The 18,793-nt window shown below is 43.5% G+C and overlaps 2 protein-coding genes across 2 annotated transcripts; one reads left to right on the top strand and one right to left on the bottom strand.

Annotated features, from left to right (window-relative positions):
* Positions 1–885: 885 nt before the first annotated feature.
* On the bottom strand, positions 886–3,426 carry LOC112897523 (transcription factor bHLH95-like). Its single transcript, XM_025965834.1, has 3 exons — positions 2,992–3,426; positions 2,419–2,877; positions 886–972 (listed from the first exon to the last, which is right to left on the bottom strand). The coding sequence occupies exons 1-3, from the start codon at positions 3,424–3,426 to the stop codon at positions 886–888; spliced, it is 981 nt and encodes a 326-aa protein (XP_025821619.1).
* A 10,306-nt stretch (positions 3,427–13,732) lies between these two features.
* On the top strand, positions 13,733–14,284 carry LOC112897514 (ethylene-responsive transcription factor ERF095-like). Its single transcript, XM_025965824.1, has one exon. It carries the CDS (start codon positions 13,733–13,735, stop codon positions 14,282–14,284), a length of 552 nt encoding a protein of 183 aa, XP_025821609.1.
* Positions 14,285–18,793: the final 4,509 nt, after the last annotated feature.

Raw genomic sequence — 18,793 nt, 5'->3', positions numbered from 1 at the left:
GATTATAGAGATATTGACATATGATAGTGATACTTACGAGTGCTTTGATGATGAAGAAATAGAATAGCATTAGGAAATAGCGAAGTTGAAAGGCAGCAAAAAAATATGGGATAGAAAGACTCATCAGACTTTTGGTGTCCTATTTTCAAATTCTGTATATAAACTCCTTTCTTTTTTGTAGAAGCACAGAAGAACTATGGCTCCACAAACTATAGGTGAACATATAAGAATATGATACTCTTTGGAAGGCTTAATAGGACCAGATATATGCTGTCATATAGAGTCCGGGATATTTACTATTCCTTTATCTATAAAAATGACATTATGCAATTGGGACACCACCGAAACCAGTTGGAACAACAACTAGTTGTAATGATTGGGCTTTACTATTGGTTGAAGCGACTAACCTGTTGTGGATGTGCCCTGAGGTTTCTCTAGGACCTTTAGCCAAAAATTGGTAGCGAACCAAAACTGATGCATCACCACAACCGGTCTCTGAAATTGGTTCCGATGGGCTGATGGGTTGGGAGTGATGCTTATTTCACAGAAGTGCAATATAAAAAAGCCAATGATCCAGAAATTAAAACGGTTCAGCAACTCAAAATGATTACACAATACTTAAGACATGACACGAGACGAATGATGTCACGAACTTCGACATACACACACAAGCAAGCACTGGTTCTTAGTTCAACCCGACCTGACAAGACACATGCATATAGAGGCATGCACAATCCTCAAACCTTCAAATGGCGAATGCTAATTAATTAAACAAGCTATATTGTTACTCCAACAGCTCCAGTCTAGAGGGGCAGCAACGCTGAGCACATTGATGGGAGGTGACGCAGCTTGAGACATTGTTCAGGCCCCGATGGTGATGCCGGTCTAGTTAGAGATCCACACCATGATCTCCGACACCGCCAGCTTGTATACGTCTTCCGCCGACAGGTTCTCGCCACCAGCTCCATTCACCTGTTTTTTTTTTAAGAATGCACAAATGTTAGTGGGCTGGGTTCAATATTTTCTGATGCAAACAAGATCGGTGCTACAAAAATTGGTATAAAAGAATAAATTGTCAAAAAATTACTTCTTAAATAGCTCACTGTCATGTTCTACAAATATACGTAAGCAAAAATATTTGGTGCTTCAATTCTAGGCCGTGCCCAATGTCTACAGTAGCACTTATTTGTGATTAGCATAGTTTGTTACATCCACTACTACCCAACAGATCAGCTCAAAAGGTTTGTTAATTTCCCATAAAAATACACACTGCGACAAAAATAGACATGTAATGTCGGAGTATTTTCTTACTGTTAAAAAAACCATGCAACCTCAATCTATGCAAACCGTTGGCGAACTGACATCTTTGGTCAAAAGGATGAGACAATAAGGTAGAGCAACTGTATCCATTGATTAGTTTAGTTAGATTAATTTTGATTGGTACGAGAATCACCTTCCCCATCAAAATGCGATAGAATAGATCTTTAATGTACTACTTTCTTACGGTTTCCAAAAACAGCATATGACCTCAACTCGTGCAAAGCCGTTTGCTAACCAACCTCTTTGGTGAAAAGGTTAAGATAAAATAAGGCAGAGTAACGGTATTTCTTGATTAGTCTATCTAGATTCAATTTTATTCATATTTGGATCACCTTTTTATTAGAGTGCGACAAAGTAGAGCTCTAACGTACTATTTCATTATGGTTACTAAAACTATGTAGCCTCAACACGTGTACATCTATTGAAAACCGACATCCGTTCATCAACACGTGTCAACTAGTTTAGCTAGATTCAGTTTAGTTATTACTTCCTATCTAGATCCCTTTTTGTTGGATTCATATTCCCGCCTCGGCGTCTGATTCAACGGTAAAGAGGTCATTTTCAAGTTCAAATATTGGAAAAATAGGTGCTCTTTATTTTTTATAAGTCACACTAGCAGCCCTACCACCAAGTGAAATATATCCTTTTGGGTTTGTTCAGATAGGTGAGGAGTAGATCCAATTCCTTCATATCAGGATGGAAAACAAAAGTGAATTTAGTGGTCGAGTGTGGTGGGGTGCGAATTCCTACCTATCCAAAATAAGCTCACACACAGAAATAGCTGATTTGCTACAACATCACCCGAAGAAGGATCCTCCTCCATGCATACCGACCTATTCCCCACTGGTCATGGTTATCAGATAGTGCAAGCTGCAAGTACGTCTTCCCGAACAATAAAATTTAGAGATGCAACTTGGTGATCCTTAGGTGCACTTCCAACCTTTTTAGTTCAAATACTTGTGCTATTTTTCTAAAATAGTATCTTATTTTGAAGAAGTAGTATAAATATTTAAACTAAAAAGGATTGAAGGTGCACCTAAGCATCACCAATGTACACCCCTAATGAAACCTAACATCGAGAGCATGCAGGTTACTTACACGGGTATAGATGGTGAAGAAGCTCTGGACGTCGTCGGCCCCAATCTGAATCGAGATCACGTCGATCCCATGCTTGCTCAGCACGGACACAACCATTGTCAGCATGCCGCGCTGCCGCGGCGCGCACACGTTGATGATCGCCTCGTCGTTCAGCACACTCAGCACGACATTCGGTGTGGACCAGGTCTGGAACCCGACCGGCCCCGCCGCCGCGGCAAGCGGCGCTGCAGCAGGCGCAGCAGGTTGCTGCGGAGGCACGGGGTCCCAGCCGTCCGACAGGGCCGCCATCCCGTGAGCAGTGCACGGCACCGAGAAGGAGGACGCCCCGGCGGCGGCGGCCTCAGCGGTGGCCTGCCGCGCGAGCGCTTGCTCCAGCTTCTTCTTCTCCAGCTGGGCCTTGGTCTCCTCCAGGGTCTTGATGAAGTTGATCGTCTCGCCCACCAGGGTCGCTTTGTCAACCTGATAGAACAACAGATCACGTCACATGACCCGCGTCAGAGCCAGATCTCCTCCCAGACTAGCAAGATCCAAGCCCTAGCAAACGCAAATGATGCGATCATGTGAGAGCCTCACCTTGTTGGAGACGTGGGGCATTAGCTCATGCAGGGTGTTGAACATATCCTTCATCCGCCTCCGGCGCTCTCGCTCCATGATGATGTGCACCTTGAGCTCGCCGTTGTCGTCAGCAGCCAAGGGGCTCTTACCCTTGTTGGAGGTGGAGCCGTCTCCAGCAGCGTCGGCGGCAGCTGCGCCTGTGGCCAAGTCCTTACCTTCGGATGTGCCGGAGTTGGCCTTGCCGCCGCTGGCCGAGCCATCCCCACCTTGGATGGCATTCGGGACAGCGTCCTTCCCCTTGCCGGCATCCATGCCCACCGGGCTGCCAGTCCTGGATCCACGGTTGTCGTCGTTCTCAGCGGGACCCAGGAAGGTCATGGTCGTCGGTGGCACGAAGCTGCGCTCGTCGGAGGAGGCGGTGTCCTGGTGGTCATGGGGACCGTCTTGAGTCATGGCAAGGGGTGGAGGATTTTGGACGAGGAGGGGAGGCGAAATGTGATTTTGGGAGAAGTACACAGGAGTGTGCCTGTATTTGTAAGGATGGGAAACTAACCAGATGCTGTTTTCTGATTTTTTTAATTCACTTTCACTGGTCAGAGATGCCTGCGGAACAGACAAATTACAGTGCAAAAGGATGTGTAACGTCTGCGGACTCCGGGCCGATTAGCTGTTTCATGGTAATTTGACAAATTTCAGTATTTCACTGTGCCGCAATGGCCTGCTCATTTGATTCACAGTGTAAAACTCTAAAAAATTTGATTTTTTTAGAAAAGAGAAAGTTTCCGGCCTCTGCAACGGCACACAACCAATTTTTACAACAATATCAGCTTCAAAGCTGATCACAAGTAATAAAAAAAAGTGTACCCCAACTAAAGGAAGTAATTAAAAAGAAATTCTCTTACCAACAAGAAATTCGATTTACGACCAGCAAGAGAAATATGAACCCAAATGAAGAAGTGTTTTCTGCATGACGACCTACACTTCAAATGCTCACTCAGTGCTAGATAGATCAGCAATGATTGCTACCTCACAATGCTTTTTTTTTACTAGCTACCTCACAATGCTAGGCTATATTTTTAGTTACTCCTTCCTTTCACACCTAATTTACTTTACTCAGTTATTACTTGCCAAAGTACGTTTGGCCTAGCGGCGATAAAGTCCTCAGCCATATTCTATAAACTTCCAATCATCTCAGAATGTGACGATTCGGCTAATTTTTTCGATGCAGTTTCCAACAAATTTCTTTTTCATGAAGTTGCTATGTAGTTCTCAACTTCTCGTTTCAAAAACATTCGCGTTGGCGTGCCAGTATTTTCAACAGGTACCAACTTATCATGTATCCATAGGAAGGGAAAAAAATACACCCTAACTTTAGTAACTGATTGCCAAAAATCGGTGCATGAATCCAAGCAAAACAGCGTCCTCATTCTTCAAATCACTACAGAAAAAGATAAAAAAAGAAGAAGAAAAAAGTAGCTCACTCCACAGAAGCAAAGTGATGTTGCTTGCGCAAATTCAAATTCAGTTATCCCTTTACAGTGAGCAAGTAACATTTCACGCAATGGTGTCTCGTCGTCACCCTTGGCTATCCCAGCAAACACCTGGCAGGTCACACCAAGGCCATGCCGGATACAGCTTAGTGCATTTGGCCCCAAGCGTAACAAGAAGCTGCCTTTGCATGCCGGTGCCTGCGCTTCCGTTTCAATTCAAGCGTTCTCGGAAATATGAAGCTTACAGCCTAAGCAAGGGTGGTTATCCATGGGGGCAAGGCAACACAGCTTGAGAGCTTTAGCAATGGCAGTCGCTAGCCATCCACGCGAGAAGGGAATCATCTTTTTGCTGCATTTCTTGGCCTGTGTCTGCCGCTTCTGATCCGCCTTGTTGGCTGTTCTGCACTTCTATCTGCTATAGTGTGTTCAAGAGGCGGTGGAATGTTTGCACGCAATGCTAATCTTAGCGCCATGGTGTGTGATCGACTTCGTGAATCAACAGCGGTCACTTAATGGTCGTTGCAAACTTCAGCCGCCTTAATAAGAATGTTGGCTGTCCGCTATCACAGTCATCCATTAATTCCAGCACGAATCTCAAATAATAGAAGCTGTGAAGCAAGCTAAAATAGTTCAACATTAAAGCCCTACGGTTCCTCGGGGCTCCTATGTAACTATATAACTTGTAGGGGAAGATGGTTAAGGAATATAACTTTTAAGACCATTAGACCCAGATTAGAGATCTAATTAGATTCAATATTTTTTGAAAAATAGTTCAACATTTAAAAAGAATAGATTCAACATTTTCTAGAAACACAATGCAACAATTTTTTTAAAAAATACTACATTCAACAGTTTTACGAGCTATCTCAACATCTTCACATAATAGATTCAACATTTATCAAAATCTAAATCAAAATTTTCTAAAAAAACTGGAGGCAGCTTCTTCTCTGACGGCGACGGTGGGCGGCAGAGGTAGCTGGGGCGGCGCGGCACATGCGGTGGAGGCGGGTGCGGCATCAGCCGCGGCGGCGGCGGCTACCATGGACAGCCATAGCAACGGGACGCACAGCCCCAGCAATAGCCGTGGCTGCGGCGCGAGCGAGGCATCGGGGGCAGCCTCCGCGGCAGCGCACGAGGGAGGCATCAGGTCCGGGGGCGGCGGCGGTGCGTGTGGGAGGTATCGGGAGCGGCCGCGGCGATTGCGGGCACCTAGCAGCAGCAGCCATGGCGGAGGCGGCGGGCGCATGGTGGATGGAGGCGGGTGACGACGGTAGGAGATCGGATGGATAGAAGTAGTTTGCACGAGTCTTAACATCGGAAGTTATATAATAAAAAATCTTCCGGAAGATGCATAGGTTTTTCCGCGGTTCCTTAGCATAGACATTGCTGCAGTTGAGGAGACCCGGTAACTTAACTTAATCGGCCGGATAAGGAAATTGTAGGCAAAAGAATAATTGGCCCCAGGTAGATGTGTGGCCCACCAGGAGCACCTGGACTGAACTTAATAGGCTGGATAAGGAATTTCACATGAGGAATGACCAGCGAAACATGTATGTGTTCCTTGATGAAGTAGAGCAAAGAACAGTACACAGATGACCGCAAGAGAGAGAAAAGACGGCTGATCCAAAGGAAGGGTCGGCTTGGCCGGCATACTAGAAGGAAGGCGGCGGATGGGCCGCAAGCACGAGTGACGACTTCTCTAGGTTCTGCCTAGATCGCACGAGCGTGTGGAGAGTGTGGACTCGTTGTCTATCATATCGGCAGCGATCTACGTCGCCCGCGCAGCTACCTCGACCGGTTCTCTTGCGTACGGGCTAAGCAAGAGTCCGCCGGCGCCGCTTGATTGCGCCGTCGATCGGCAGTCCAGACTCCAGAGAGGCGTTGAACGTTCGGTTTTCTTGCACGGTGAGGTCTGAGGTCACGCGTGCGCGTTGCTTTGGCCTGCTAAGCAATTATTTATGATTTTACTAACTAATATATTTATCAAATGACTAATAATTTTTTTCTAAACATTATACTCTAGGTTGAGTATTCATAATCACAACAAGTAAACCATGACTACACATCCAGGGGCGGATTCAGAATTGCTGCTTTGGGGGGCTCATCTCCCTTCTCCTTCCTCCAGCCACCCCTTCTTCTTCTTCTTCTTCTTCTTATCTCCCTTCTTTCCTCTTCTTCTCCCTCCTCCTTTCCTCATCTTTTCATGGAGTTCTTGGGGTAGGGGGGCTTGAGCCCCCATGCCCCCACGCTGGGTCCGCCCCTGCTAAATAGCATTGTTTAGGTTAGATTTAGCGGAGAACTTTGCTCATCAGCTGTTGTAGCCTGCCATTTAGTACTACAGTCATGGCGGCAGCTAACGTTAGCGTTGCTATAGCCCGTAATTTGAAACATTGATCTTGGAATGCATTATAATGAAAATGGTAGTTTTAATGGATCCTAATTGAAAAAATTCCTCGCATACCATTGGTTAAACTCTAAATACGTTATATGCTACTGTCAGTGACTGTGAGGGAACCCACGTATCATGACATATGAGGGATTATGAGTTTTCTCGGTGGCATATAAGGAAATTGCCCATCCTAATTCACCCCCTCCGGTTGTTAGAACATTGAATACTTGTTCCTTTCAATCTGAATTCGTTAATAAATTAAAGTAGCAATTTCATTCGTAGTTTTTGACCAACACTACTTATTTCACTATTTACATGTATAGTGTAAAAACCAAAAATATTTAATATTATCAATAAATTAACCACATTAGAGCACATATGGCAGTAACTTGGCTCCTAAACAAATAAAAGATAGTCATAGTTTAGTGTCATGCATGTCTAATTAATGTGCCTATGTATTGAAGAGGATCAATGGTGGTCACCCTTGTACGATGAGTGATTGAAAACGTTGTGTGGATTGATGTATCTCTTGGCTTGTGATGTGCAGGCGTAGGATGTGATGTGATGGTCGACGGCATGTGGTGAAGGTCAAGCGAAAGGTTCATGCTGATGGACCAAGGGCGGTGAAGGATGGACGCGAGTAGGGTTGGACTGAGAGACCCGAGGAGTCCGGGTGGAGTCATGGGTGATCCACATGGTGCACGGAAGAGCGAGAGTACATGGACGGATGAAGACGATATCGATCGAGACAAGTGGGACAGAGGCATCAAAGGCTTGGCGGAGCCCGGACACTCAATGACATCGAGGAGGTCTTGTAGCGGCCAAGCGGAGATGGACAGTTTGGAAATCAAAGCATGCAGGTTTTTCGGTTTGGGCCTCAAAACCGGGGGCACGTTCAGTGCGGCCGGACGGTGGAGATGGAAGGCACGTGGTGTCATCATGAAGCTTGCATCGAGGTGAAGCAAAGTCGTGAAGGCAGCATGTCCGTCCGGTGCATCGATAAAAAGTTGGACTATTTTGCCCCTGCGTGGGCTTGTATCTAAATAATAGAGTTGGGGGCATTTTGGTCTTTAGGCCAAGACTATATATATGGAAGGGGGCTTAAATTTTCACTCAACTCTCCCATTCCTATTTCTCATTTTCTCTTTCAAGGCTAGAGTTTGCTTAAATGAAGGGGGATTAGGCTTAGAGAGTGATTGCTCTAGGTTTAGTGCTCCTAATAAAAAGTGGGAGGATGATGAGTGGTTCCTAGCCACGAATCTTCTTAAGATTTTCTTGATCTAATCATTCATAGTTGATTCATGGCTAGTCTTCTCCGTTTTTCTTTTTCTGCATTGTCAGGTGATTTTTGGATGAAGTTTTTTATCTCATGATTGGCAGCGATTTGGGGTGTTTTATTGGAGCAAATTAGTGCTACGATATGTTCAAGAACACCTAGGGTGATCCCCTACCAAATCCATGCACGAACACCACAAATTTTGAGATTTCTCCAAAACCCCTTTTCATGTGTTCTTGACCAAATCCGCCATATTGAAGGTGATAACTCGATCTTTTCGTAGAGATATTTTGGGCAAGGATTCACCGTAGGGTACAGAAGCTATAGCTCAAAAAGTTTTAGGTTCGGATCACGTTTGGTTAGATTTCACGCTTTGGATCTTGAGGATGTTCTTGAGCTCATTTTGTCCCTCTTCAAAACAATCTAGTGGCAAATTTGTGAGCTTTTCGAATTGATCTTTTGGGAATAGCTTTGGTATGTTGTTGTGAGCATATGGTTAAAATCTTTTAATTTTTGGAGGTTGTTTGATCGAGTTTCGAATTTTTCTAAACTCTACCAGCAGGTTGTTTTGGGAGCTGCGGAAACTCCGTAGAATTTTGCGGAGTCTTCGGAGATTTCTTCGGAGTTTTATATGGAGTCTCCGTAAGCTGCGGAATCTCTAGAGAGTTTTGGGGAGTTTCCGAACTCCAGTGCTGATTTTCGAAATCTTGCTCCAACAATATTTGGTATGTTTCAACTTTTGCTTCCGTTGGTTTTGTATGTGCTTCCTAGCCATTAGCTTATCTATAGCTAAGTGAACTTGATCCTGCTAGAAGAGAGGGATCGGGTTTGAATTTTGCGATATAGGCCTTGTTCTAGAAGAATTTTTAAAGGTTTCCATTCATTCCCTCTAGTTATCATTCCGATCCTTTAATTGAGTAGTAGACAACGTATCTGTTCACAATATGAGCATGTGGTGACTTCAGTTTGTCCTCTCATATTTTTTTACTCAAGGGTACTTTGGCACTTCGTGAAAGAAATTCGTGAAAGAAAATGATAGTCATGTTCTTGTCGTGCCGTAATTTTTTTACTCAAGGGTACTTTGGCACTTCGTGAAAGAAAATGATAGCCATGTTCTTGTCATGCCGTAATTTTTCAATAAAGGAAAACAGGAGTGAAGAACAAACCTCTCGACACTTTTAGTTTTTTACAAGCTTCATCAACCTAGTCTTGTTTAAATATTACCTCTATCTCAGAAAGAATGTAATTCTAGGTTTATACTGAGTCAAGCTTTCTTAAATTTACTAAATTTATAGAAAATATTGTTAATATTTATGACTTCAAATAGATATATTATCAAAATATATTTAATTGTAAATGTAATTATAATTATTTAGTACCAGTAATATTAATTTTTATATACTTAATACAAATTGAGATAAATTAACATTGACTTGATAGGATACTAGAATTGTATTTTTTAGATGGAAGAAGTACAACGTTAAGTATATTACTGGTGGATTTCTAGTCTTAGGTCCCGTTTTGTTTCCCTCGGACTAAAATTTAATCCCGTCATATCGGATGTTTGGACATTAAATATAGAGTAATTGCAAAACTAGATGAATAAATAGAGACTAATTCACGAGACAAATCCATTAAATCTAATTAGTCTATAATTTAATAATGTTGTGCTACAAGAAGCATATGCTATGATAGATTGATTAGATTTAATAGATTCACTCGTGAATTAGTCTCCATTTATATAATTAGTTTTATAATTAGCTCATATTTAGTCTCCTAATTAGTATCCAAATCTGCTAATGATAGATTGATTAGATTTAATAGATTCACTCGTGAATTAGTCTCCATTTATACAATTAGTTTTATAATTAGCTCATATTTAGTTCTCTAATTAGTATCCAAACCTCCGATAGGATCCGGAACTAAAATTAAGCCCCTGAATCCAAACAGTCGTGTAGAAACCGCAATCTGTCAAATCGTATGTAGCTATAACAAAATGGTGGGCCGAGCCGGCGGCAGCTATTTGACTGCCTGATACTGGCGAATGATGATTGCACGCGTCCGCAAATATTTCCAAGGAACGGCGTGGAGGATACCGTGTACGTCCCTAGGCATGTTTTCCATTTCCTTACGGGAAAACGAACCAAGACAAGAAAAATTCTTGAAGAAATTGAACCTTCTAGTAGATGCTTCAGAAGGTTCTAAAGATATTTGAATATCGTGGCTTTCTAGAAAATTCGGCGCTGCAGAACGAACGCCGTCATTTTCAACGGCACAACGCCAGCCGGTGTCCACCTTGCCGCTCCAGCTTGCTGACCTCAGCCTCAAGAGTTCGAACCTTACATGCTGGATTCTTTCATGTACTTTGCATTTCTATATCCATCCAAACTACAGCTTCAAGTATATAAATTTTTGATAAAAATATAGATCGGTACGGCCGGCCGTAATTCTATTCGATTCCACGGCCGCCCTATTTTTTAAAAGAGGACAAACTCTACATGTACAGATTTTTTCTATCAAATTTCTCCATGGTCTGGACAACAAAGCAACATAAAATAAAAGTGCAAACCTTATCTTTACTCTCTGTTATCCAGTAGGTGTGTGCATGCATGTGAGGGTGAAAAGGAGAGAAGAAAAAAAAAAGACGAGTGAATTAAGCACATGAATGCATATGTGAGGGGAGAAAAAGAATGGATAGCCGTGACATGCACATAATTTTAACAAAAAGATCGTAGTTTCAAAATCGAGCATCAAAATCAAAATCCGATTACGTAGTTGTGTTTGTTTCAATAAGAGCTTCAAAACAAGATCTCACACCACCATGTTTCAGTGATATATTTTTTTGAGAAAATACTTTTTGGTATATTCTAATTTGCTTATGATGTTTGCAAAAATTGCTTATGGCTTTATAGAATGCTGCTTCATACGTCTAAATTCAGTTAAGTGGATGGGGCGGATTTACAAGGGGGCTAGGGGGATCAAGTCCCCTACCTCCCCAAGATCAATGGATACCCTTTTAAGCCCCCTTTTATTTTTGGGAAGAAAGAATGAAGAAGAAGAGGGGAGGAAGAACAAGAAGAGAAGGAAGAAGAAGAAGAGAAGGGGAGGAGGAAGAAGAGAAGGGAGATGAGCTCCTCTTCACTCACTAGCTAGATTCGCCACTGGTTATGAAAATAAATTGTTTGGTGTGATTAGTGAACGAGGGTAAACAACTTTATTGGATAAGTGAATGTTTATTGTATAATCAATAATAGCTAACTTTAGCAGATTAGTTGAGCATTTTAACTAATTTATTTTGGTATTTTTCATTATACGTAAAGTAATTTATATATCTTTAAAAAATATTATCGAAATATATACAAGTGGGATCTTATTCCGAAGGTCTCTTCGAAACAGATATAACTGTGCAATCGGAATTTAAATTTGATGGATGGTTTAAGAACTATTAACTTTTTTAAGTTTTAAAATTGCTTGCACGTGGTCGTTGACCCACTATGGTAAACATTGCGCGTGGGGTGGATGTCAAATTTAAGCCGCCGTGCAATAACGCAAACGCACAGCAAGACGGAACAAAATCATTACCAAAAAATATTGCTTCCATCAATCCTAGATCCTTTTCATGATCCTTTAGTAGGATGACCCTTTCTAACTTAAATAAATCAGCGATCTTTTAGCTGAAAGAAATTGATTTGGCGGTCATACCTTGCCACTCCTACGCTGAGCCTCATCACATATGCATGGCTGGTAAATAGCCATCAGATGGATTAATTCCTAGCCGTGAAAATTGTACATCAGAGAAAAAGTGTTCTTTGGGATTAAAGGCTTGGATGCCAACCCCCGAGGAGCTAGTATGATATCTTTCTTATAGCAATAAGAGATTATTATTTTTAGTCAGACGAAACTTTGGATGATTATTTAGGCATCCAAATGACTTTTATTAAATACATTGTCAATTTAAAGTTGTAAACATCGATTAGAGGTAGCTACAATCTTCATTTAAAAAATCTTCAAATGACTATGAAGGTTTTAGGAACCCTTTTCATACCTAACTACAAACTGATAGATAACACTCACTTTCGCTGTTAGTTTCATCATGGATCAACTGCATATAGTATTATTTCATCATGTAAGTTCTACTATTATATTTGATCTTTTGTCTACATGTGTATCATCATTTTACTATATACACTGTTACTCTATATTTGTAATTCACACTACTTAATTACTTCCTATCCATCAGTGTATTATGTTATTATAGTTAGTTGGATCTTATTTAACCACATTATATATATATCAGCATTTCGTTGTATTCTTAATTACAACAGTTCATATGATTGATGCTACATAGTGTATTTATTTCAAACAATAACCACATACCAATTTTTAGTTGTAATTTTTTATTAAAAGTACCACATTAAAAATATTTTTGACAAAACAGTTAATCTTGAAAAATTATGCCTATTGTTCGTATTTAAAACCGTCTATGATATTAATTTGAATCCGTGTGGGATCAAACAGGTTATCAATCAAAGTTCTTGTTTGGAACCATAAGAGATGATAATAAGTTATACCTCACGTTTGTGTTTAGAACTAGTGGGGGTAAGTCTTGCGTAGATCCTAGCTTGACAAATAATTTTTTGTCGCATGATTTGAGTGGTTACACATGTACCTGTTCATAGAAAGTTTACACACAGGTATTAGAGATTTGTTTAGTATAGTTTTACTTGTTACTGTTGGCCTTGACTGAAGCTTGTACCAACATTGACTTCTAAAATCTATTGCCATATAGCATTTTTGATTTGTAATGGAAAGTAGTTTACAAACATTCTATATTTAGAGCTACTATCATTATAATTATGCAGAACAACGTGCTTTGAAATCTAACAGCGTTATCTGAAAATCTTCCTTCAGTGCCACGCGAAAGAGTACCATGCAAATTACAGTGTGATTGAAGAAGCAAGCAAGTACTTCCCCGTGTGGAAAAATGTTTCGCAGTTTCTAGAATCTCTGGGTCCAATTTTTCCCAGTCTTGGCACCGTGTGCGCAGACATTTCCCACTTCGTTTGCGCCATTGCTCACTTCGGAACATGCCACTTGCGCCAAAGTTAGCATTAGCCGGATCAGTGAACTATAAATACTCCCACATCTCCACAGCCTTTTCATACGAGACGATCACCGGCTGTGACACTGACACCACCAGCTGATGCGTCCACCTCCATCGTCCACGGTTCCGACGCCGCCGTTACGCGAGGCCACGGAGGCGGCGGCCATCGTGGCCGCCCTGGCCCAGGTCATTGCCGGTGGCCGTGGCGCGATGCTGACGACGCCACGACCGGCGACATCCCCCGCGCCGTCGCCTGTCGTGCCGCCGTGTCCGCCGACGGCAGTGGGCAGCCATCGCGGGGACGTCAGCCCGCCGGCGTGGCAAGGGGAGGCCTCGGCGTCGGCGTCGGCGCACATTGTTTCGGGTACGTCTGTTCGCTCCCCTGCCCCGGTCGCTTCGCCGAATGGATGCTCATGTGGCTTTTGCGTTCAGACTCTGCAGTGCCGCAAGTTCGCTCCGCACCTGCGCAGTGCTTGCTGCCGTCGCCAGCACAGGCTCCAATGGCGTCCACATGGCCGCAAGGAGCAGAGCAAGGGTTGGCGCCGCCGGCGCCGCGTAGCTACCGCGGGGTGAGGCGTCGGCCGTGGGGCAAGTGGGCGGCGGAGATCCGGGACCCCAAGAAGGCGGCGCGCGTCTGGCTCGGCACGTTTGTTACCCCCGAGGACGCGGCGCGCGCCTACGACGGCGCGGCGCTCTGCCTCCGCGGGAGCCGCGCCAAGCTCAATTTCCCAGAGGACGCGTCGTCGCTCCGGCACCTGCCGGCCCCTGTGGGCTCTCGGCAGCCCAGCTCCTGCTGGAATCGCACCATTGACCGCTCGCCATGCCCGGAGATGGTGCACCGGAGGGACACGACGGATGGGTTCAGCGGCGGTGACAATGGCCGGTTCTTGGGTTCTTGGAACATCGGAACCTCGTCGCCGTCGCCGAAGGCAACATGCTCGACTGCTCCCGTCAACGCTACTCTGCTTTGTGGGAGCCATGGAACAGGGAGCAGTGGAACGAAAGACGCGGGAAATGGTACAGACAAACGCAACAACGCGAGGCATTCATAGAAATCACTCTCTACATCCCGCTGTGGGATCGGATATAGCAGCATCTCGTAGTTGCCTTTTATTTTTCCTTTTGAGACGGCATTGCAATTCTAGGTTTTTTTGACGAGGGTTTATACTTAATTTGTGCATGTACAATATACCAACACAATATTAAAATTTGAACTTTCTGATCTTCTAATTCTTATTTCTTGGAACAGTCTTTTTATTTAGGGTGCTCGGCGCAGCCAGCGGCTGCGGCTGCAGCTGAATGGGACTTGTTTTTGTTTTCTTTAATACAGGTAAGGTATGATCCTTGATGGGTGGATTCAGCCTTTAAGTTTTGGTGGGGCTGAATGGCTGATACGAATGACTAATTGTACATGTACCAATACAACCTCGTACACGTACACTGGATGCTCTGTAATGGTTGTGAATAATTTATGAGTAAATTACATCACTATACAACAACTTGTATAACTATATTGCTTTGGTTTAACAAGCTGTAAAACATACAAATAGATACATGAAGTTGTGAAATGTGCGGATGTACAGTCCTATGTGTGCCACTAGCACCAGGTGCATCTTGCCATAATAATTGACCAGATGAACAGTAGTTTAGGTCACAAGTATTAAATTTAAGTAAGTGGAGGGATAAAATGCAAAATTGACATTCTATGCCTATCCCAACACCTCAACCCCTAACTTGGCTATTTTTAGTTTTTTACGACACAAACAATTGACAAATTGGGAAGGTGGCAGCCTAGCGGGTGGCACTAGCAGCACATGCCCTTTGCTCTCTTTGGTACAACATTATCTACAGCACCGTCCAAGACGATTAGGAGGAGTGGAGATTCATTGCGACACCTGTTGGGCTGCCAACCAGCTGATTCATGGGAAAGACGAAGGGCTTAGCAACGTTAATTTCGCAATTTGGCTCTCCAGCTCCTCAACTTAATACTTGTGACATAGTTTAGTAATGTTAATTTACCTTTTCCTTTTTGCTCTACGCCTTCTTAAAATTAACAGAACTATATCGTCCAGAAGTTTGATGCGAATCTCCCATCGGACGCTCTTTCGCAACATTTAAACTTAACTACTGCAATATTAGAAATGACCATTTGCAACATTGAAAATATTTATAAAAATGACATTGTCTTCGATTCTATGATAGAACATTCCCACAGCAATATGATATTATATTTAATACAATAACCATTGAGAATGGTAAATGTAGAAATAAAGTTTGCAACATACACGCTTAACTTTTGCAGCACTTAAAAGTTATAATCTCATCATTTTTAAACTACTACTACAACAAGCTAAAAGCTTAATATTTTTCTCAACATTTTCGCTACAGCTCTCCAAAGCTAGCATGTATGTTATAACAGCAAAATTATTATACAAGTAGGGATTAAAGTATGAATATTATGAGTATATAACACATGTTGATAAGGAGAACTCATCGAAAATAAAATTTATCAATAAATATTTCAATAATTAAATATATAAACAATCAAAACATAAAATAAATATATCCTTTACTAAATATATGGACATTTATCAAGAAATAATAAAAAGACTACAAAAAATCATCAATAAATAGACAAACTAAAGTATTTAAAATCAAACTTATCTTTATACATCTTAGTAAATCAAAAATAATATCATTGATCATTAAAAATAGAGATACCTTCTGAATACTTTCAATGAGCACATCATCAGTAACTTTGAAATTAATATCATCAAGCATTAGTCGAGGAGAAAACCCTTTGAATACATCATTAGTAAAGATATCATTTGCCATTAATTATAGAGATAACTTTTAGATAATTGCATATGGTTATTTACTGTCAACGAATACATATAGCGTTGGTTATTTTCTAATATAAATATGGAATGGGATACAGAAAAATACTAAAAAGCGAGATTCGGATATATCCATTTCAGTATCCTATCAAAATCGAATACAGGTAAGGATATTAGATAATTCAGATATTCACATTAATATTTCCATCCCTAATAAGCAGCAATTAGCTGGATAATCAAATAATTTGAATATTCATATTCATATTCATATTTCCACCCCTAACAAGTGCCGCTCAGCTAACTGTAGACTTGGAGCCCGCTTCTCTTCTCCCTCCTTCACTCTTTCCTCCAACTCGATAGAAATTTGATGTGAAAATAGTTCATATAGTTTGTCCATATCAACTTAGAGCAAGTATTATAAGATCTCGTAGACAGGCTAAATGGAATGCCACATCATATTTGTGCTAAGTTGGAGAAAGAGAAGAAGAGAGAAGAGAAGCATGCAGCAAATTTACTGTTTGCTCTCAACCAGCTGCAACACGTACTCCAATAAATTTGGTAAGAGAACAAAAGAAGGAAGATAAATCAAATATTAATGATGAAGTCCATCTATATAGCCAACTATTATATGGAATGACTATTAGATTGACTTAAAATGATATGGCAATGAGATATAGCTAGCAACAGGCTAAATTTGCTCCGACGTGTGATCCGAGTCTCGCATACGGCCAGCGTTTCCCCACTGCCATATCACCCGAACATGTAGCCTCACCGCTCCCCCCCCCCAATCACACGTGTTTTGGAATCCGACACATCATATTGACAGGAATTCTATTCCTCGCACGCGCTGCTGGGCGCGATCCTAGTGCAGAAGAGCCGCTAGGCTCGCTGCACGTGGGCCCGCGCCGCTACTGTTTATCTTCCTCGTGGAGATGAGCGCGCTGGCGAGGGGTGGGAGGTGGGGGATGTCGACCGGGGTGGGAGATGGGCAGAGCGGCCGCCGGTGAGGTCGCCGGCGGTCGGGGTGGTGGTCGAGACGGCGGAGCTTATGGTTTCGGATTGCCGGGGTTCCAGTGGCCACCGGTCCTAGAGGATGAGATCGGTGGCGGCGGCGGTCCGGCGGTGGTGGCGGTTCAGTCGGCGGCGGAGGCGAGACAATGCGCCGGAGTTGGATCTCTGATGGCTGTGGATTGCGGCGGGGTAAGAAGGGTGTGTGGAAGGCGACCGTGCGTGGTGGGCGGGCGGGCGGCATGATGGTGGACGGTGGACGTGCGGCGCGGCGGCGAGAGCTGCCAGCTGGGGCGGAGGACGAGAGGGTGTGGCGAGAAACGGCTATACGGAGGATGGTCCGAGAAAGGAGATAACCGGCAGTGGAAATAATTCTGCAATTGAATCCGCAGAAAAGCGATAAATAGACGCTCCCATATTGACCCCGCACCAACACCTCGCTATACGGTGTGATCTGACGTCGGAGGAGTGGCTCACGCGCGGTATGTGCAGTGGTGGGTGCGCCTGGTCTAGCGCAGCCTGCCTGTAACGGGGTCGAAATGGCGAGCGAATGGCAGCGCCGGGCGGCGCCGGCGCCACCCGGCTCGCCTGTCCACCCGACGGCGGCAGTGGCGGAGGCTGCTCGCGTCGACGGCTGGCGAGCAAGTTCCGAGGAACGGAGTGGAGGCCACGTGCGCACCTCTGGGCGCATGCTTCGGACGAGAAGGAAGTCAAAAGAATGGCAGAGGCGGAACGTTCTAGTAGCACCGCGTGCAGGTCACGGGATATCTCGGCATTCCCGAAGGTTCGGCTCCGTGGCGGCGCGTAAGCGTGTCCGCGCGTACCTCGGACTGATCACTGACACATCTTTTTTCACTGCAACTATGCTAAAGCCGTGGTTTTGCTCTCCATTTGTTTTCTCATAACTGAAGAGCTTTTTTTTCTTTGATAAAATTCTGCAGTTGTATCTGCAGATAGCAGCTTTTTTTTTCGGGAGAGGGGGGGGGGGGTTGGGGGGGGGGATCCTAAGTTAGACTAAAAAGTTAATTGTAGTGCTAATCTTCATTACTTCAATCATGCTCGACACTCAAAATAAAAGGAAAAAAAATGCCATAATAGATATATATGGTTATTCAAATGAAACTAATAAATCATTAAAGTGTAAATAGGTAACCTGATCTCCGCAGACCTGTAAATAATGCAATTATTTGAACAGCATATGCGTCAATCAGAACAGAGGACAAACCTTTGTCTCACTGTCTCGTGCTCTTCTGCTTGTTCATTGCTCTGGCACTTGAGTTCTTCATTTATATGTTTTGTTCATTTCAATAGAACATGCCTGCTCATTCCCTTCCCCATACTTGGATTCAATGTGTCCTCATTGCTGGTCAGTAATTCACATAGTTATTCAATCACCACATCAGCTCACAGAGGCAAATGATCGAGCATACGGTGTGCATAACGGAATTCAATTGAGAACAGCCAACATTGTCACTTGTGTGAGATGGGTGCTCAGGCCCAACACTCCAGCGTCATACGACACTAGTCAACAACAGTGCAATGCGTCAACACCATAAGGCACAAGCTCACGAAAGAGGATGGTCTTGCCTGTGTTACGCCCGCTCCAGTTCGCCACGTCGTTGCCGTACGTGCTAGTGCATGCAGCCGGCGTACATCCCAACCGCCGTGGCCCATGGGGGTGTCTCGCGTTGGAGCCTTAGTGGCGTGTCTGGGCCG

The sequence above is a fragment of the Panicum hallii genome, chromosome 1 (genome assembly GCF_002211085.1).
Source record: "Panicum hallii strain FIL2 chromosome 1, PHallii_v3.1, whole genome shotgun sequence".
NCBI classification, from domain to species: domain Eukaryota; kingdom Viridiplantae; phylum Streptophyta; class Magnoliopsida; order Poales; family Poaceae; genus Panicum; species Panicum hallii.
The sequence above is the reverse complement of the archived record's forward strand: the minus strand, read 5'-3'. Positions and strand labels throughout refer to the sequence as shown.